The sequence below is a fragment of the Antedon bifida genome, chromosome 5 (assembly GCF_963402885.1).
Source record: "Antedon bifida chromosome 5, ecAntBifi1.1, whole genome shotgun sequence".
Lineage (NCBI taxonomy): Eukaryota > Metazoa > Echinodermata > Crinoidea > Comatulida > Antedonidae > Antedon > Antedon bifida.
Genome location: NC_136230.1, coordinates 8,500,345 through 8,522,314, shown reverse-complemented (window position 1 = coordinate 8,522,314; position 21,970 = coordinate 8,500,345). Strand labels below are relative to the sequence as shown.

The window sequence follows — 21,970 nt, the reverse complement described above, 5'->3', positions numbered from 1 at the left end:
AAACGCACGCAAATGCTCTAAATCAACGTGTTCGTATGACATTATTTTAATTTGAAATGATGTCAATCTTTTTTTAAATGACTAGGAAAGGCTGTAAAATCATAATTCAAGAGAAAAACACATGATTTTCATGCTCCGTGCGCACCTTACGCATAAAATTTTTCGCGCGCGTGGGAATTTTTGACATGCTCAAAATGTCATGATCAGCATAGAAAGATTAGAAATTAATTTTGCGCATTTTGAAATTTTAAATTCGCGTGCGCGCGTAACTTCTTGTGAAACATGCCATTTTTAATCTATAGAAAGTTTGCCGTTGATATGACTTAAATTTTTACCAAGTGTCAATACAAAATGACTTTTGGTTTATAATCTATGATCAATCATTGAAATTCATAAAATCGCGCGTAACTTACGCTGCGCGACTCTAACGTCATATAACAAAGTTTCTTGCACATCTACAGCTACAGGTCAATCTTTTGACAAAGTTATACAATCTTATGTTGACAAGGATGAGAGATATGCGTGCAACAAAATTCCGGGAAAGAAAGAAGAACAAAGAAGATGAAAAAAAAAAAAGATATTTACAATCACAAGGGTTATCCGCAACTTCTAAGTTGCGGATAACCAACTAGATTTGAACTCGTCACTTTGACGAGTTCGAGTTATCCGCGCAAACGCAACATGCACATACTTAACCATATGAACCTCGACAATTATTATGCCATCCTATGACATGAAATAAATATGTTTACAGTGCTGAATTGTACCTATTTTGTAGCACATACATCATATTACAGTATTTACAGAATACACTGTATACAGTATATGTTATGTACAGTGTAGCATAGACAAAATTACGAGACCCATCTTTTAAATCCAATTATTAACACGATGACATCATCAAATCGACATATAAAGATAACAATTTTAGAAGATAATTATCTAAATAATTACATTAATACACATTTTAAGAAATTTAAATACGTAAAATATAGATGCGCGCTCTTTTAAATGTGATGAACTATGACGCAAAATATGAAAATACGACTTTTTGTATTCAACTGGCCATATGATGACATCACAACATCTGATTCGCAAAATATTCACATGAATTTGTATCTACAATCCAATAGCTTCCAGAAAACGTTTTAATCATGATTATCACTTTTTATTCTGACGAGCTATAACAGATTGAACTTTACTGTAAAGATGAAAATAAGTGACCACCGTTATTTACGTTTTTAGACATGATGACATTATAAAAATTAAAATATTTTTTATTCATGCGAAAGATAGTTGATTGACGTAGACAATTTTAAAATTTCGGGAGAAATGGAATACGTATAAGCGAGATGCGCTTTGTTGAATGTGATGAGCAATAACGAAAGAGTAAAAAATCCTATATTTTACATTCGTGTGGCCATACGATGACGTCATAACATCCGAGTGGTAAAGGTTCTGCATGAATTCATATCTGCAACATATCTGCTTACATATTAAATTAAAAAAATTGGGGGTCGTGGATGATCCTGAGGAGCTATAATAGATTAAAAATAGGCTTAATTTTGACAATATGTTTTTGTCACTTTTGCAACTAAAACGCGCGCAAATGGTCTAAATCAACGTGTTCGTATGACGTCATTTTAATTTGAAATGATGTAAATCTTTTTAAAAATGACTAAGAAAGGCTGTAAAATCATAATTCAAGAAAAAAACACATGATTTTCATGCTCCGTGCGCACCTTACGAGTAAATTTTTTCGCGTGCGTGGGAATTTTTTACATGCTCAAAATGTCATGATCAGCGTAGAAAGTTGATTAGAAATTAATTTTGCTCATTTTTAAATTTTAAATGCGCGTGCGTGCGTAACTTCTTGTGAAACATGTCATTTTTAATCCATAGAAAGTTTGCCCTTGATATGACTTAAATTTTTACCAAGTGTCAATACAAAATGACTTTTGGTTTATAATCTATGACCAATCATTGAAATTCATAAAATTGCGCGTAACTTACGCTGCGCGACTCTAACGTCATTAAAAATATGGAGGTGCACAACTTCAGGTAAATGTCCATATAATGACAAAAGATATATTCACAAGCAATAGGGGATATGCTGTAGACAAAAATCCGGGAAAGAAAGAAGAATAACAAAGAAGATGAAAAAGATATTTACAATCACAAGGGTTATCCTGCAACTAAGTTGCGGATAACCCAAAAAAAAAAGATGATGAAACAGGACAGTTACAAGGAGTTATCCGCTCAATGCGGATAACTAAAAAAGTAACAGGACGATTACAAGCCGAAAGCGGATAACTAATAACATAGAAAAAAAAAAAGATCCTGACAATAACAAGGGGTCCAGGACGATTACAAGGAGTTATCCGCTACTAAGCGGATAACTAATTATCCGCTACTAAGCGGATAACTAATAATACAGAAAAAAAAAAAGATGATTTCATACAGTTACAAGGAGTTATCCGCTGAATGCGGATAACTAAAATACTAGACATGAAACTCGTCACTTTGACGAGTTTGGTTATCCGCCGCGCAAGTGGTGAAACATGGACGTTTAACGACGTACCTTTTAACATTAAGGGGATAGGTTGAGGCCAAAAGGAAGCGTTCACGTTGGCATTATGACCTACAGGCCGGACAAGCAACTGACAAACAAACCAGAATATGTAATAGAAATCACATATCTCCTAACAACGATGAACGGCTCTGATACGAGAAAAATATTGTTTGCCTCCCTCTATCCTTTAAAAATAACGTCTTATTTGGCCTGCTACATTATAGAAATAGGTAGGAAATAAACGATTTGGGCTATTCCATTACAGTCGGTATAAACAGTAAAATCTGTTTACATATTACATACAGTGTAGATTAGGTGAAATTACAGGAGCCGCCATTTATCTAAATATATTATCAAAATAAAATAAAAAAATAGCAATTTCAGAAGGATATTATCTCAGCAACAACATATTAACGTGCAGAAGAAATTTGAATACGTGAAATATTGATGCGCGCTCTTTTAAATGTAATGAACTATTACGCAAAAATTGAAAATACGACTTTTTTTATTTAACTGGCCATATGATGACGTCACATCATCAGATTGGCAACATTTTTACATGATTTCGTATCTACATTCCAATAGCTTCCAGAAAACGTTTTAATCGTGATTATCACATTTTATTATTACGAGCTATAACAGATTTAAATTTAATGTAAAGATGAAATTAAAGCCACACGTAATTAAAATTTTTAGGCATGATGACGTCATAAAAATTAAAATATTTTTTAACGCATGCGAAAGATAGTTGATTGACATAGACAATATCAAAATCGGGGTGAAAATGGTAAACGGATAAGTGGAGATGCGCTCTATTAAATGTGATGAGCTATAACAAAAGATACAAAAATCCTAAATTTTATATTCGCGTGGCCATACGATGACGTCACAATGTCCGGTTAGCCATATTGATACATGATCCGATATCTACAACTCATCAACTTCCAGAATATGTCATCCACAAAAAGTTGACCGTGCAGTTTAGAAATTACGACTGTTTAATAAAAGGCATAATTTTGACGAATTTCTGAACTTTTTCATCAAAAATCGACGTGCTCGTATGACGTAACTTTAGGTCGAAATTGTTTAAAAGTTGGTAAAATTACTAGAAGAGGCTCGAAAAACATAAATCACGCGAAAAAATAATGTTTTTAATGCTACGTGCGCACGCGTGGGAATTTTTGACATGCTTAAAATGACATGAAACGCGTAGAAATTTGATTAGAAATGAATTTTGCGCATTTTGAAATTTTAAATGCGCGTGCACGCGTAACTTTGTGTAAAACACGCAATTTTAGCGCATGATATAAATTAAACTTGTGCAAAGTTTCAATTTAAAATGTTATTTGATTTTTGACCTGTTAAATACGAGAAAATCGTTAAATCGCGGGTACTTCACGTTGCGCAATTGTAAACATCATGAAAAGCTTCGCTTGACGACGTTACATAAATGTCAAAATGTTAACATAGTTAACAAAATGTTATGTTTGCAAGTTTTAGAGAAAAGCGTTACACAAAAATCATACAGAAAGAAAGAAGAGAAATAAAAAGTTGATGTTGATGATGATTTCGTACAATCACAAGAGGTTATCAGCAACTGTTGCGGATAACCAATAATAAAGATTTTATACAATAACAATAGGTGATCATTTTATTCTAAATGATCACCTAAAAAACTGAAATAGCTATTTAGCCACTAATGGCCAAATTAAGCTCCAGTCCTACTATCGGTTTTTTTCTTCCGTCTTCCAAAGGGACACTGTATTGATTGATGGAAAGTGCCTGTTTCCAGTCACCTTTAGGGTCAAATCTATTATTTTAACTGCTCCCTTGTGTATAAAAGAGAGAAAATAGTTGAAACCCGGTTGTTGCAAGGTGAACTCATCGTGAACCCGGAAATTACTTTGACCGCGAAGAATTGAAATTGAGTTGAAAATCTACTGTTGAAATCATAAATTTTTGTTTAAAAACTCTTTATAATACCTTCCTAAGATAGAAATATGGAACAATATCGTAATAGTGAAAACTAATGTTATCAAATTTACATTTCACGGTACATTTGAGATAGATCAGGTAGGTATCCAAGGCAGAGATTTGTACCGAAGTTTTTCCATTGTGCTCGCCTATGTCAGAATTAACCATAATTTATATATAGATGATGACATCATCTTTAACAATTAAAAGAAGAAGGTTAATGTTAAGTTTGTTACAATTCGGTCCAAGAAAATGTCATAGTTTGTTTGATTGTCGAATTCATAATAAATCATACATATGATACATACACTTTAAGAATGAAATGAAAAATAGGGGTTCCCGAGCATTCTGACGATATATATCAATCTTAAAATTTTTTAACTTACACGTGCGTAGTTACTTTATACGAGCACGTCATTTTGACGTGCTCGTACAAGGTGGTTCCAAGTTGAAAAGTGAATAAAATATGATGAAATTACTAAAGAAAGGTTGTAAAACAGAAATCGGGCAAAAAGAGTGCGTATTAACGTTTAACGCGCAGTGCACGTGCAAAAATCTGCGCACTCATTGCAATTTTTAAACACTTAAAATTGCCTGAAACGTACTCTAATTTCATAGAAAATAAATTTTGAAAATTTTAAGCGCGCGCAATTTTTTTCCATATGATAAAATATGACCTGATATTTATGAGTACCAAATTTGGTTTAATTATGATACATGCTTGCGAAGATAGTATTACAAACGTGATTTCTTAAAATAAATAGACCGAGTAATTTTTGATTGCACATCGTGAAAACGTCGTTCCAGTTTACAAGAAAGGGGACAAAGCTAATTCCAACTCAATTACCTGCCTGTATCTCTTACGTCAGTGTGTGAGAAACTTGTTTCTCAATAAATTCTCCACCATTGTCTTGGTAATGGTCTTCTGGCAGCTCATCAACATGGTTTTCTTCCAGGTCGATCATGTACTACAGCATTGATGTCAGCTATGACGGACTGGTTACGCGCGCTTAACTCTAAATCTCCAGCTGTTGACCTTATCGCGCACTGGACACGATAGCACATAGTATTCTCATTAGAAAACTCATGTTGACTTTTAAGATCCATGATTCCGCATTAAGTTGGATAATCTCTTTTATTTCTAACCGTTTACAACGTGTAGTGTATAAGGGCAAATCCTCTGATTGGTTACCTGTTAAATCGGGAGTACCTCAAGGGTCTGTCCTGGGTCATTTTTTATTTGTTTTGTATGTTAATGATTTACACCTTCATGTTTCTTCTCCCATGGTTCAATATGCTGATGACGTTTTTCTTTTTCGTCGTGTTAGTGATAAGGATTCGAGCCCAATACTTCAGAATGATTTATTCTCCATTGATTTATGGGCTAAGAAGAACTCCCTTTGTTTGAATCCTGACATATGTATCGATGCGTTTAATGTGGAGACATTATCCCAAACCTAATTATTACGTTTCGAATAAATTATTATGATGTGTTGATTCTCTTAAGATTTTAGGGTGTTCGATTCAATGTAATTTGTCATGGGAAAAACAAGTCATTGATACTGTATCGAATTGTAACCGTCTAATAGGTCTGATACGACTAATAACATTGAATGCTTCTAAAGGAGTAGCTCTGCACCTTTATATGTCACTTGTACTACCTTGTTTGTTTTATTGTTCTCCAGTTTGGTGGGTGTATCGTATTAGAAACACATTAATCAGTTAGAATCGGTACAGCGGAGAGCTATGTACTTGCATGATTCTTCAACAGAAGAATTGAGTTAGGTCTAATGTCTGTCGAAAATAGACGTGCTTTCGTTAATATGTCCTTTATTGCCAAATTACTTTTACAAATTTCTCATAGATCTGATTTTATGAGCAATTTGATTGAATCTTTTGTTATTAACAAGAGGCATCAAGATGTCCTTACGTTTCATCATGGTATCGCTAGGACTGATGCGTACAAATATTCCGGAGTTATTCGTTTTCCAAAGGCCTTTTCTGTACTCAATGTGGGGATTCGTAATTATCTCATTGAAAAGCCTTTCCATAAGTTTAAAGCCAGTTTAGAACAATGTTATACTGATGTTTAATTGTTACTAGATTTTGTTCAACCTCAAAGCCAATATTTATACACATTTTTGTAAATATGATGACGAATGTACAATAATCTATTTTTAAATTATATAAGCATCTATTTTTATAAATCTATCTCTAATGTCATTTTTGCATAGTATTTTTAATTTGTTTAATGTTTATTGTTATCTATTGAATTTTGTTTATTTATATGCATTGTTGACGTGAGTTTGGTTAAGCACATCTTTTCATGACAGTTTATTTTAACTTTTGCTTTACATCGACAGCCCCGTTCTTTTTTGTTTCTGATTTTCGAAAGATTGAAAATAAAATAAATAAAATAAATAACCACATTGATTCCTAGCTATAAGCCTAATGAATATACTCTGAAAAATTGACTTAGCTAGATGAAACTGATATCAAGATAATTGACAGACAAAATAATGCCAAGGAATGAATGAATGAACGAATGGACCAACGAATAAAAATATAAATAAATAAATAAAGATTCTGACAACACCAATACTTATATGCATTATAATGCATATAACCTAATGAAAATTCTGACAAAATCAATAAGGTTATATGCATTATAATGCATATAACCTAATAAAGATTCTGACAGAATCAATAATTCAACAAAATATGATGTTTTTTTTAATTTTCTCAAAACACTATTATGTGGACTTGGGGCCCTTCTCATATTCAGGTATTTAATTGTTTTTGCACGTCCATACCCTCAGTGTTGATATAACGTTACAACTTGACGACCATTTATGTTTTTTTTAAATGCCATAGGCCTATTTCTTATCACTTTTCTGCTTCCAGAATGGAGACACACCGCTACATGAACACTTAAGGAGAAGCAAAGGTCATTTAAATATAGTAAACAGTCTCATAGCCAAAGGTGCATTAGTCACAGCAACAAACAAGGTACCGTTAGATTGAAAAAGACGATAAAGTTAATACTTTAAATATAATGTTCATTAATATTACACATTTGCATGTCTTAGTTAATCTAAAATCGGGTAAGTTAGTAAAAAATGAATGTAGAATAATTTAAACAAATATTTATTTAGGCCTAATTTATTATACTATAATAATTGATTTGTTTGATTATTTATTATATATATATACTACTACACTATATACTGAAAATGACAATGCTGCGGGTATCAGTGACTGGATCTCAATGGCCAGAAAAGTTAGCAGATAAATATATATACACTTGCACTGATGAAGGGCTAGTGTTGCCCGAAAGCTCTGCTAACTTTTCTGGCTGTTTTACTTTATCGTTTTGATTTAGCTTTTCGCTTTTCATGATATTGGCTTCCATGTAGAATATATAGCTTGTTCTCAGCGATGTTGTTGTTATTAGAAGGTAGTAATGAGAGCAAATAAGCTTTCAACCTCTATTGGGTCACCTGTCACCTTGAGTTTGTACCAACGCTTACGAATTTCGACGAGGTTAAAGATCAGTTTTATCAATATCTGCATTCTTTTATTAAGATCATTCCTGAGAAAACACCTTTAATGGCCATCATGCTTAGTTAATTTTTGTGTTGGAAAGTTAATTGAAAATGGACAGAAGCTTCTTTAATTATGTTCATACTTCAAACTTTGTGTAACACATTTTTCAAATCAAAGACATCTTAGAAAGTTTAATGGATACACTCTACAGTACCATACAGAAAACATGTACCACATCCACGCAGTTTTTCTGCGGACAAAATTCGGACAAAACGCGGTTAATTTGGTAACTATAGGACAGTCCACATTCACTCAACCGTTACAGCATTGAGTAATTCATTTTTTCGGTGAACTGTCTATGGGCTTTTATTATTTGGAACCTCTGGAAAGACGTTTTATCAACAAGATTTTACTACACGAATGATGTACAACGAAAAAATCGTAAGAAATATAAGTCCAGCTATTTGCCTACATTGTTTAGAATATGTAATAAAATATTAGCGATGTTTCACGAATCTATAAATTCATGGATTAATAATTGTTTCTGCGAGGCCAAAGGTGCATGTTACGTCAACTATTACAAAAACAAATACCAAAAAAGCTTGCAGACCACTATTGGTAATCCTTGGCCACATTGCCTAAAGACATAAAATAGAATAAATAAATAAAATTAAATTTTTTTTTTAATTCCGATAATCATGCACAATCTTGAAAATTTCACATAATAATGGCAGAATACCAACATATCAAAAATATGAATGTTTTGTTTTTAAATCGTTGACCACTATGGATATAGTAGGGTAGGAAGGAGGGGTTACCGTGCACCCCCATGATGTATTTTTTTAATGTACATTTTTGTAATCCTTAATATATATAATTAACATTTTTTGATGTTCCCAAGACGAAATATTGTCCCATGGGGTTTTTTGGGGGCCATTTTGGTGGCCATCTTGGATTTATCAAAATCCCAAATATAGACGGTACTTGACAAAGAGTGATCATAGAGGTCTGATTTTGGTCTTAAATTGTTCAGAATATGCACATTTCTATGTACTATAATGAAAAGTTTTCGTTCAAAATGGCCGGAAATGCCACTTTTGACCTTTGACCTTGTTTTTACATAAGGGTCATATCTCGGTAACCCCTGGTCATAAAGATTTTAGTTTTGTCATAAATTGTTCAGAATATCCAGATTTATATAAGCTTTAATGAAACATATTTTTGAAATTTGGCAGGAAATATCACTTTTGACCTTTGACATTATTGCATGACGATTTTCACAATAATTTAGACTGTTTTTGTATTCGCTCTATATCTTGACAACCAGTGGTCATATATGTTTGATTTTGGTCTTATATTGTTCAGAATATGCACTTTCCTATGTACTATAATAAAACATTTTCATACAAAATGGCCAGAAATACAACTTTTGACCTTTGACCTTGTTTTCACCTGAGGGTCATATCTCGGTAACCCTTGGTCACAAAGATTCTATTTTTGTCTATTTTTTTTCAGAATATCCATATTTATATAAGCTTTAATGAAACATATTTTTGAAATTTGGCGGGAAATATCACTTTTGACCTTTGACATTATTACACGACGATTTTCACAATAATTTATACTATTTTTATATTCGTTCTATATCTTGACAACCAGTGGTCATAGAGGTTTGATTTTGGTCTTATATTGTTTAAAATATGCACTTTCCTATGTAAGCACTCTCCAGTAATTTTGTATCGGCTCTCGACTGCTATCATATGGCTTTAACTGCTTTGGTCAACCTGAGTCGTCAACCTTCTATTGTTGTGCACAGACAGCAGCGCAAGCTTAAGGAAATCAATCACGTTGAGTTCTGTGATGATATTCGTTCATCATCACTGTTACTCAATCCTTCTGACTGCCTAAACACCCTAGTCCAACAATACAATTCTCTTCTTGGAAATCTTCTTGACAAACATGCGCCTGTGGTTGACCGTAAAATCACTTTACGTCCCCATGCCCCATGGTACAACGACCAACTTCGGAGTGAGAAACGTCTAAAGTGTATTGCAGAGAGAAAGTGGAAGAAGTCAAATAGCAGTACTGATAAACAGTCTTATCATCGTTCCTGTCGTGACTACTCATTACACCTTACTGAAGCAAAGAAACAGTATCACACTACTCGTTTTCAGAAATGCGATCAGCGTAACCTTTTTCATCTCGTCAACGAACTTACAGATCCAGGTGATGGTTTTGCCTTCATATGCTGAACCAGATGCCCTCACTGAAGAGTTTGCTGATTTTTTTAGAGATAAAATTCAGAAGGTCAACGACCATATCTTTGTCAGTTCAAGTGTCGATTTACCTCCGGAACCTGCAGTGCAATCACCAGCTACTTCAAGTCTGGAAAACTGGGATGTTTTAACATCAGAGAACATATTGGAAATAATCATGGCATCTCGCACACGATCATGTGACCTTGATCCTCTTCCTACATCCTTGCTGAAAACCCACATAAATGAGCTCATAATGTGTATAACATCCATTATAAAAACCTCATTTTCAACAGGTAAATTGCCATCACACTTAAAGCACGCCACCATCACTCATATAATTAAAAAACCTAAGCTGGATCACAATATACTTGCTAACTACCGGCCGATCTTAAACATTTCCTTTCTTTCCAAGGTGCTTGAAAGAATTGCAAGCATACAGCTTCAGAATTACCTTGCAGAAAATAAACTTATCGGAAACTGCTGGAATAGTGCATACAGGGCCAACCACAGTACTGAAACAGCACTAGTCCGTGTGCACAATGATTTGATTAGGGCCATTGATACTGGTCACGAAGTTCTTTTAGTTCTATTGGAATTCTGCTGCTTTTGATACTGTCAACCATTCTCTTCTACTTCATCGTCTCAAATCAATGTATGATATCTCTGGCAAGGTCCTCACTTGGATTGAGTCGTATTTAGTTTCTCGCACATATGCCATTAAAGTGCGTTCCATTTCATCATCACTCAGTTTGTCATGCGGCGTTCCTCAAGGATCCGTTATTGGACTCCTTTTTTTTATCTTATACACCACTCCACTAGAATCATTAATAAATGCACATGGTCTAAACTGCATGCTCTATGCTGACGATACACAGCAGCTGTATTTGGATTTTTCACCCTGTAATCTTCATAATACAATGTCTAAAATCTCTGCATGTTTGAAAGACATACACACATGGTCATTCAATCATCTGCAACTTAACATACAGAAGACAGAGCTTATTCATATTACATCACGATTCCGAAAATCTCTGCCATTGCAACCATCTTCTGTATAGAACTTAAACCATCCCCAAAAGTTCGAAATCTTGGGGTTTACATGGATTCCCACTTGCGGATGGATGCTAACATGTCATTCTGCTATGGTTGGGATTAGGAAGATTGGTCAAATTCGTAGGTTTCTGGATAGGGAAACAACTACACGACTTATGCATGCCTTTATATCATCACGTCTGGACTACTGTAACAGTATTCATGTCGCACTGCCCAAGACTCTGCTTAGGAAGTTACAGATGATACAAAATAGTGCTGCTCGTCTATACGTGTGTCAAACTAAGCATAGAGACCACATAACACCTATCTTGCATGAACTGCACTGGCTTCCGGTAAAGGAGCGCGTCAACTTCAAGATATTGCTACTCACATATAAATCTCTTCATGCCCTTGCACCGAGGTACATCGACAATGTTCTCACTCCACAATCATTATTTCGCAATCTTCGTTCCAATTCTCAGAATCATCTTGTTCCTGCTAAAGTGAAGACCATCTCATATGGTCACCGTGCATTATCTTATGCAGCTCCTATGTTACTCAACAGTTCTTTTCAGAACTAATATACGTGGTGTACCGCAAACTTTATATTAAAATTGAGGTCAAGGATTAAATGTGACAATACTAAAATTTATGACCATTTCTTGAAATAAATATTCATTAGAGTGGATAGGAACATGTATGATTTTAACAATTTAAGATAAAAATAAATTCTTTATAACCAAGGGTTACCGAGATATGACCCTCAGGTGAAAACAAGGTCAAAGGTCAAAAGTTGTATTTCTGGCCATTTTGTATGAAAATGTTTTATTATAGTACATAGGAAAGTGCATATTCTGAACAATATAAGACCAAAATCAAACCTATATGACCACTGGTTGTCAAGATATAGAGCGAATACAAAAACAGTCTAAATTATTGTGAAAATCGTCATGCAATAATGTCAAAGGTCAAAAGTGATATTTCCTGCCAAATTTCAAAAATATGTTTCATTAAAGCTTATATAAATATGGATATTTTGAACAATTTATGACAAAAATAAAATCTTTATGACCACTGGTTACCGAGATATGACCCTTATGTAAAAACAAGGTCAAAGGTCAAAAAGTGGCATTTCCGGCCATTTTGAACGAAAACTTTTCATTATAGTACATAGAAATGTGCATATTCTGAACAAATTAAGACCAAAATCAAACCTCTATGACCACTGGTTGTCAAGATATAGAACGAATTTACTGTGATTTACTTTGCAGTCGTCCTCCAAAGACCTTTAAACCCAATCTTATGGAAGGATTTTTATTGCAGCGTAGGTCCACTGGCAAGCTGTACAACCAGACGAGACTTAAAGCTAAGACAAACATCGTTAAGGTTCTTCTTCTTTGTGATTTTCTTTATACAGATGGTTCCTGTTTCATCAAATAAATAAAAAAAAATCAATACAAACATAACATTCACTGAAGATATAGCAGTTATGATGATTGAGAAATATTTGCATGTATTTAGAGTTAATAATTAGCATTTTGGTGTATGACATCTTTTCTAGAGCAAAACAACAATATCTTAGGAGATTTTTCAAGTAATTATGTTTATGTCTATTTTTATGTACATAAAAGTTTGATATACTGGTTTTTTTAATCTAATATTTAGGCCTAATATATAATATTATAATTAGTTTTTGCACATCCATACCCTCAATGTTGATATAAAGTTACAACTTGACAATTTTTTTACAAAAAATGACATAATTCTAATCAACTTTCTGCTTTCCAGAATGGAGACACACCGCTACATGAACACTTAAGGAAAAGCGAAGTTGATTTTGAGATAGTAAGCATTCTATTAAGTCATGGCGCATCAGTCACAGCAATAAACAAGGTACCGTCAAGCTACGTTCACAGGAAGCCCAGATTCCGGTCCGGTGGCCAGAGAAAAAATCGTTAAAAATAAGTTTAGTGTTAAAGAATAGAAGCGCTCACACTAACGAATATCGGATTCCGTACGGGTTTGATCCGGTGCACGGATTCGGAGCAATGGATCTGAGAGCCATTTAAACAAAAATCATACGTATTTTTCGCTCTGACCAATCATTAGTAATATGACCTTCCTTTTCTTGATCGATATTTCTTTTCGTACACAAACCTCACAAAATAAACATGCATATTCATATTAGTCATATACATAAGGTGTGACATAAGAATTGACCTTACTACAATTAATGTTAATGCAAACGTTTCCCGTCCAGTCGTCTGTGGAGTCGAATGGATTGGACTATGGACTTTGTATGTGGATGTATGGGGTTCGAATCGAGCAACTTCTTTTTTCTTACTATTTAAGAGAGTTATGTTTAGTTATATTGTTAGGAATTAGTTCGGTTATCTTTCAAAAAGAATCTTTCCTCAACTTATGTACGAAAAAAAAGAGAATAGAAAGAAAAAACGAAAGAAGAAACACACACACAGGATGGGAATGCCACAAATGTTTGCGATTATTTTGAAACGAATATTGTAGCAAGTTATATCTAAAGATAAGTGATTTATTTGTCTTTATTATAGACTAGCCTAATATGATTAGATTCATGTGTAATGGGCTCCTTGGACTAAAACACTTTAAATTTGGTTAGTAGCATAACAATTTGTATGGCAACTCGTATCGAAAATTTGCAACTTTTAGGATTTGAGGCCATTTACAATTTGACCTTATATAATGTCCGATATCTCAGAACTCGTAAACCGTACATCCCAGAAACACGAAAATAATGACAAATGACATTCATGTTTAATAGAAACATATGCATTTAACTAAATACTATAAGAGTTATTTAAAAATAATAAATCTGGATCTACAATATATATGACATTTTACCGCATTGACATTTAGGATTGATGTTTAAACATCACCACTACAGCAATAATGTGAAAAGAATAAGAGGGAAATCACTCTGTTTTTACTGCTTGTATCCTAATTTAAAATTATACTGGGAAAATAATAAACCTGCCTTCCAGTTAATGGTATGTTGCTTGTTTGTGAAAATGTTAAATCTAGCGCCATATACACAACATATGAAATATTCAATCTGGACCAAGTTAATTGCAATCCCGTGCTGCCCTTTCACAGTCTTGAATCAAAATTCTGAGGGGATCATTTCTTATGTTTGGGACTATAATCATTCTTTCTCTAAAAAATCAGCGATCATATGAAAACATACCACCAACTAAAGCAGCCCTGAACAAAATGTTATAAACCGTCACTCTTCCCAAGCTGGTTGTGTTTTGGCCAATGTTCTAATCAATTTTCGAAAAACATTCCAAATCAATCTAGATGGGATAGAAAAAAAGGTAAACACACAATTTCTTTGTTTGAAGCTAAGAATCCCCACTGAATACTGTGAATGCACTGATTTAAAAACGTAACGCGGACTAAATGTTTCTCTGGCCGCCGGCCCGGATCCGGGCTTGATGTGAACGTACAGTAGCTTTATATTGAAAAAGACAAAAAAAATTAATACTTTAAATATGTGTTCATCATTACACATTTGATGTCTTAGTTTATCTAAAACCAGTAGTTAGTAAAACATGAATGTAGAATAAAACAAATATTTAGGCCTATCTACTATTATAATTGATTTTTGCAATTATTTTATATATATTTCCGTTCAAACTACACTTATGTTTAAAATCAGCTAGTTAATAACAAATAATGTATAACGAATTATAGGTGATCATTTTTATAATTTTACTGACATTCAATTTTTAAAATCATGCACATACGTTAAATATGACGGCAACATGTTGATTTATGCCATCCTATGACCTGATGCATATATTATATATGTTTATAGTCCTGATTTGTGCCTATTATATGTCATATAGAATATATACACTATACTGTACAATGTACTGTATATACAGTGTAACATAGGTGCAATCACGGGACCCACATCATATTCTATTCGTTATAAAAAAAAACATTAAGATGACAATTTCGGAAGATAATGAATTGCATTACAAACGTTTACTTGGATTGGATAGGAAAAAAATCGAAAACTAACAATACGGTAAGCTATAGATATAGGCCTACAGTAGGGACAAAATGATAAGGCGTAACGTTTTATAACAATAAAGTTACTATAATGATCAATAAACCGGAAATTAGCAGACTTTAATCAATTAAACAAGTATAGGTGGTCCAACGTTGATAATCCCGAATTTGATGATACACAGGTACAGTATCCCTCATGTAAACTACAATGTAAGCACTACAAATACAATTAAAACAATGTTTCATTTATTAAATTAAATTGAATTTTACATACGTTTTAATTAAAAATTAGAAAATCCAAAGTAAACAAATTATGTTAAGCGACAAAAGGTAGATGTACAGTATTTATAATTACGATTATGTACCGGTAAGATGGTAATTATTCGGTGAATTAGTAGAGAAATGAAAAATACTTACGTTCAAAACCTCAGTTACAACGTAGAATTATGTAGGGACGTTCATGGCTACAATAGGCTTATGCCAAAAACGTAGCATAAGGTTATAGTAATGATCACCTTAAACGAATAATTCGCTGAAAGTTATTCCCATTATAAAAATGCAGGTGTCCTCACACACAAGAAAGACAAATAATAAAAGTAGGGAATACACTTCAAATTTTAGAAAGATATAACAATAAGCCTACAAATCATCCTATAAATGTTTATTATTACAAATGGAAGTTAATTAATGTAATCCACGACCACATGGCTTTTCTTAAATTAATTTAATCTTTAATTAAAAATTGTACCTAACATATCCACTCATCTCTCTACATTTGATAGCCTTTTGATTCAGAGGTAATTTTTGTTATTATTTAATAAGTCATAATTCAGTAAATATTTGGTTTACGAACTGTTTATATAGCCCATGACCATCTCCGTTGCAAGATTGATGTTGAGTGCAAAATTCACACAGATCCGATGTTATACCACTATAACATAGTAAAACATGAAACTGTCACTGAAATAGTAAAGTACATGTAACGATACACCACTACAGCGTTTATATTTTTTGTATAACGTTGAGAAGCAAATGTCAGTAAAAAAGATTTATTTGTATAATTATGTGTTAAACAGTACCCCACACTCTCACAATAAGACATTTGCGCTTCAAATGGGGACAACAATGGTTTATGTATTTATTGTAAAGTAAATTATTTAAAGTTTTATGTTTATTCCCCAAGAGCCCATAAATTTACCTACTTCTTAAGTATATTAAATCTAACAAAATAGTATTTTTTAAAGAAAATCGGCTTGTCTTCAACATTATGATGCTGCACTCGAGCTGTTTAACCAATTTTCAGCTATTAAAAACATCCTCGTATTATTGTGTGCGGGTATTTTTCAGAATCGACATCCATGAGATAGTGTATATTACAAATCGTTGAACCTCAATTTGTTTTATTCGTTAATAACTAATTATCTAACTTAACTTAATTATTACACAATTATCTAACATAACTAATTATACATTAGGTGGTTAAAATCAGTGCCGAACGGACTATGAGCCAACTTTATATATCGAGTAAAAATTCTAGAAGAAACGCGCGATTTACCAAATTTTGCCCTTACGTTAATTTATATATAGATTATTTGAAAAATATTATGATATTTTGGTGATCATCTAATAAAACAAATAATAATATTTAGGCCTAATTGATTTTTACACATCCATACCATCAGTGTTGATTATAACGTTTCAATTTATTAGAAAAAGTTTATTACAAAAAAATGGCATTCTAATCAACTTTCTGCTTACCAGAATGAGGGTGATTTAGATTGAAATTTAATGTTATATCTTGGGGTGAGTCAAACTCAAAGTCTTTCTGACTTATATGACCCTCCCCCACATGGTTACTTCATTGTATTTTTTATCTTGTATGGATGTTATTATATTGTTGAAATAAATTAAATTGAAATTGAAAAATACGATAAAATGAATACTTTAAATATGTGTTCAAACTACACGTTTGTTTGTCATAGTAAATTAAAATCGTCTAGTTAGTAACACACTTATGTAGAAAAAAGCAAAGTTATATACCTTAATCGATAACGATAATAATCGTAATGTATCCTACAGGTTATTTTAAATCAGCTCACGTATAAACAAACCATTAACATACCATATATTATATGTCTTCTTTCCAGAGTGGAGACACGCCGCTAAATTTACACTTAATTGCTTGTGGCGATTCAGCTGTTGTGAACAAACTTATCGATCAAGGCGCATCAGTCACAGCAATAACCGAGGTACTGTCATTATTGCACATTGCATTTTACAACTATTTAAAATCAATAACGTTATTAATCGTATAAGTATCCTACAAGTTGTTTTCAATCAGCCCCAATATGAATAAACCCTTTAGACTCGTTGTGTTTTTCATGGCAAGCTTTAGCTTCGATATATCTTATACAAATAAAGCCAGGGTGCGTTAGTGGAGACACAGCCGGGTGCATGTTGCACAACATTGTGAATACCCGAGAGTGTGCCGCATCTCCACTAAGAGACTTGTTTGTATTATTTGAACTATTTTCACTTACCTTTTTGGGTCACAACTGCCTGATTCCCACTAATTACAATACATGAACGATGTCAACTCAGATCTGATTGGTCAGTTAAAATGCTTACATATGTTTTGTTCATTCATGTACAAAATAAAACCCGATTCGAGCGACGAGGTGGATGGCTCGTGGTGTAGTGATGAGGCTATGGCTCCAGGGGTTGTGGGTTCGGCTCTCTGCTTGGCAACATTATTTTTTTGTTTTGTATACTCATCATCGTCTTCACTCATCATCGTCTTTACTCATCATTTTCCTAGAGGGATGTCTTATTTTAGGGTAACGAGGGCCTTTGCACATTCATACCCGCAGTTTTGCTATAACGTTATTGAGACATGTAATTTGATGACTGTTTATTACAAAAAAAAAATGTCAAAATAGTCTAATTAACTTTCTGCATTCCAGAATGGAGACACACCGCTACATATACGCAATAATTTCAGTGTAGTGAGAAGTCTTATAACTCAAGGCGCATCGGTCACAGCAACAAACAAGGTACCGTCAATAATGTACATTACATTTTACAATGATGGAAATCAATTAAGTTATTAATCTTATCCTACAAGTTATTTTAAATAACCCCCTGTATAAACAACCCCGTTGTGTTTTTTTTTATTGTGAAATGTATTATTATCAAATGTAGATAAAATCTACAATATGTCTACACCATAGGTTTCATTTATTTTATTAAAAAAGATGCTAAATTTAGTACTTTCAACATTGTGTTGATTGCTACACCTTTCCACGTTTATTTAAAAGCAGCTAGGTAGAGTAAAACATGAATGTAGAATAAAACAAATATTTAGGCCTAATATAATAATATTCTTTTTAATTGGTTTTTGTACATCCATACCAAATGTTTTGCTATATAACGTTATTGAGACATGTAACTTGACGACCATTTATTACAAAATAATGGCAAAAGTCAACTCTCTTCTTTCCAGAATGGAGACACACCACTACATGTAAACAATGATGATTTAGATACAGTGAGATATCTCATAGCTGAAGGTGCGTCAGTCACAGCAACAAACAAGGTACTGTAAGATTGATAAAGACGATAAAATTAATACTTTCAACACTTTTGTTCGTCAGAATACATTCAAATCAGCTAGTTAATAACAAAGTAATGTAAAATAAAGCAAATAATATAGGCCTTATATAATATTAATATTATAAATTTACTTTTTGCACATCCATACCTTAGTTTCTATAACGTTGTTGAGGCCAGCCATTTTACGGCAATTTATTACAAAAAATTCCATAGCTATAATCAGCTTTCTGCTTTACAGAGTGGTGAAACACCTCTACATACACACTTACAAAGATTTTGTAATTCCAAAGTTGTGAACATTCTCATAGCTGAAGGCGCATCACTCACAGCAGAAACCGAGGTACCGTCATTAGAATGTATAATTACATTGTACAATGAATTAAATTCAATACGTTATTAATACTCGTATTACAAATGAATTTAAATCTGCTCCCGTATAATCAAACCCAATATTACACTGAAAATAGAATAAACATTAAACCTTGATAAGATAGGCATAGCCAAATAAATTAGATATTATATGTAAACACTACATGTAAATTAACAAATGAGAAAATATATCAGTCGGTCCGAGGACGTACTAATCGTAAGCACGTCATCCTCGTTGAAATTGTGACACTATATGACTTCAAGTCAGTCATTCTTCTTTGCGGAATTATCAACAGCAATTTGGTGTTCTAAGCTATGGTTATATTCTCCTACTTTTACGTCAGATTCGGATTATAATTAATATAATTAAATATCAACAAATACATGTCTTATAATCATATTAAATGTGTTTTACATACATTTTTTTAAAGCGAGGACAAACACCATCATCTGTTTTAAAGAATAATAAGACATTGAAAATGACAGAAGATTATCAATATGTATTAAAGTTACTTGACAGTAAGTTTTGTCATCTGAATATTATACTTTTCACATTTACTAATGAAACACATTCAACTTTGTATTAAATAATTCTTATGATTGTGACGATAATTCGATGCTATCAACGTTAATATTATATAAAAAAAAACTATGACTTTAATTCAAGTGTAAAATGTGTTTATGTGTATATTTTTGTTGTATATCTCACAGTACACTTATTTCATTTGCAATTTAGTTCCAGTAGAAATATTAGCTAGAGGTGAACGTGCCATAAGAGAATTTCAAAATGAACTTGAAAATGGTGAGATTGCAGTTGTAAATTCAAGATGTATGTTTCTTGGGAAAGAAGGTGCTGGCAAAACTAGCTGTGTGAAGGCCATGCTTGGAGAAAGGTACTATAATAAGAACAACGAATAAAACATACTACAGTATAATTTTTATAAATATACATGATAATTTATAATACAATTTGGATGGTAATTTTGTTGTACCTTCAATAATTCCCATAACATATAGGACTGAGGTGCTAATTAGGGGATCATTTAGAATACAATTATCACCTATTGTTATTGTATAACATATGTATTCTTCTTCTTTATTTTTCTCTGTAAACTATTAAAAAAATTCACAATAACTTTCAAATAATTTAATTTATTCCTAATAAGCTTTTCAGTGTAATCATCATCCGTGACGTCATTTATACGCCATTTTGTGAAATCATATTAATTATCAATCATATCTCCATAATCACTCGTCATCACATATAAATAAAATACACTATACATACAAGTGTAAACATATAAGCAACAAAAAAACGAAAATGTTGAGCGTCATCGCGCATCAAAATTTATCAAACTTGCTTAGCAAAAAAAATCTATACTTATATCAATATTAATATCAATTTCAATTTCAATATCAATATCAATATTATTATTACTATTAATATTACTATTAATATTACTATTACAAATATGCTAACATTTACAATTTATAATTGACCCTGTGTACCGTATAACATTTTGTTCGTAGTATCATTAACGTACACATAGCGCATCGCAGTGGTAAGCCGATCGTCGCAAAAATACTATTGAAATGCGTAATGACATTGCAGTAATAATTATTCATTCTTAAAGTTTATAAACTAATCAATATAAACAGGTTAATAATATTATTGTGACTGATTTCGTCATTACAAAGTGTGGCAATCATAATAACAATTACACTATTTCTCAATAATGCATTTACTCTTAGCTATTGGACATCCGACTTTTTTGAAAATAATCCAACCTTTTGGGATCATTATACATTGTTATAGATTTAAGTCCAAGGAACCGTCTACAGATGGCATTGTTATCACGACACTGTTTCAAGCAATAGGAAAAGACTGTATCAAGTGGAAGAAGAAAGATATTGACGGTAAGAATTCAAAGAATAACACTTTTATTAACTATTCGTTTTCAGCATCCACATAATGATTTGCTTTAGTCAATATTTTTGTATAAATGTTAAGCAATATCACAATGAAGGTAAGGTACATATTATTAGTAAATACTATTACTTAAAAATAACCTATAATAAATACTATGTTATTTTCAGGTTATAAAGAATTGATATATCTGATTTATGTAACGTTAGTCTTTTAATTAATCTCTATGATTTCTATCTGGTCAACATTGTTTATAACTGTAGTTGACTTTTGTTTATAGTTATGGAGCTTAACAAACAAATACGGGAAAATGCACTTGCAGAAAAACTTGCAACGAAGTTAATAAATGAACAAATGAATGAAGGGGAAGAAAGTTTAGATTGTTCAAAATCTACATCTGATTCCATACAGAGTTCATCATTGGATCTAGACAACACAGGTGTGATGATTACATAACTAGGCCTACATATATTTTTTTTAATAGTTGTTTTGTATGTATTTATGTTGTGAGGTTATTTATTTTGCGGAATCAACTGGTAAAATACTGTGTGGATAAATTACCTTATATAACAGTACCAATGATTAAATAGTGTTCCCAAATGATTATAAACTACCGATTGGAAT

General features: G+C 32.5%; 2 protein-coding genes across 2 annotated transcripts in view; both read left to right on the top strand.

The window, feature by feature from the left end:
- LOC144842138 (uncharacterized) overlaps positions 1 to 21,970 on the top strand; it is a 59,601-nt gene that overhangs the window by 18,032 nt on the left and 19,599 nt on the right. The window contains exons 2-11 of the mRNA XM_078698519.1: positions 7,451 to 7,555; positions 13,171 to 13,275; positions 17,586 to 17,687; positions 18,402 to 18,491; positions 18,941 to 19,033; positions 19,289 to 19,390; positions 19,851 to 19,938; positions 20,156 to 20,312; positions 21,236 to 21,336; positions 21,627 to 21,785. Coding sequence (XP_078554645.1) covers positions 19,899 to 19,938; positions 20,156 to 20,312; positions 21,236 to 21,336; positions 21,627 to 21,785 — 457 coding nt within the window. The 5' untranslated portion in view covers positions 7,451 to 7,555; positions 13,171 to 13,275; positions 17,586 to 17,687; ... (2 more) ...; positions 19,289 to 19,390; positions 19,851 to 19,898. The remainder of the gene's footprint in view (positions 1 to 7,450; positions 7,556 to 13,170; positions 13,276 to 17,585; positions 17,688 to 18,401; positions 18,492 to 18,940; positions 19,034 to 19,288; positions 19,391 to 19,850; positions 19,939 to 20,155; positions 20,313 to 21,235; positions 21,337 to 21,626; positions 21,786 to 21,970) is intronic.
- Positions 11,493 to 11,963, top strand: LOC144843289 (uncharacterized). The gene has a single exon (XM_078700084.1). It carries the CDS (start codon positions 11,493 to 11,495, stop codon positions 11,961 to 11,963), a length of 471 nt encoding a protein of 156 aa, XP_078556210.1.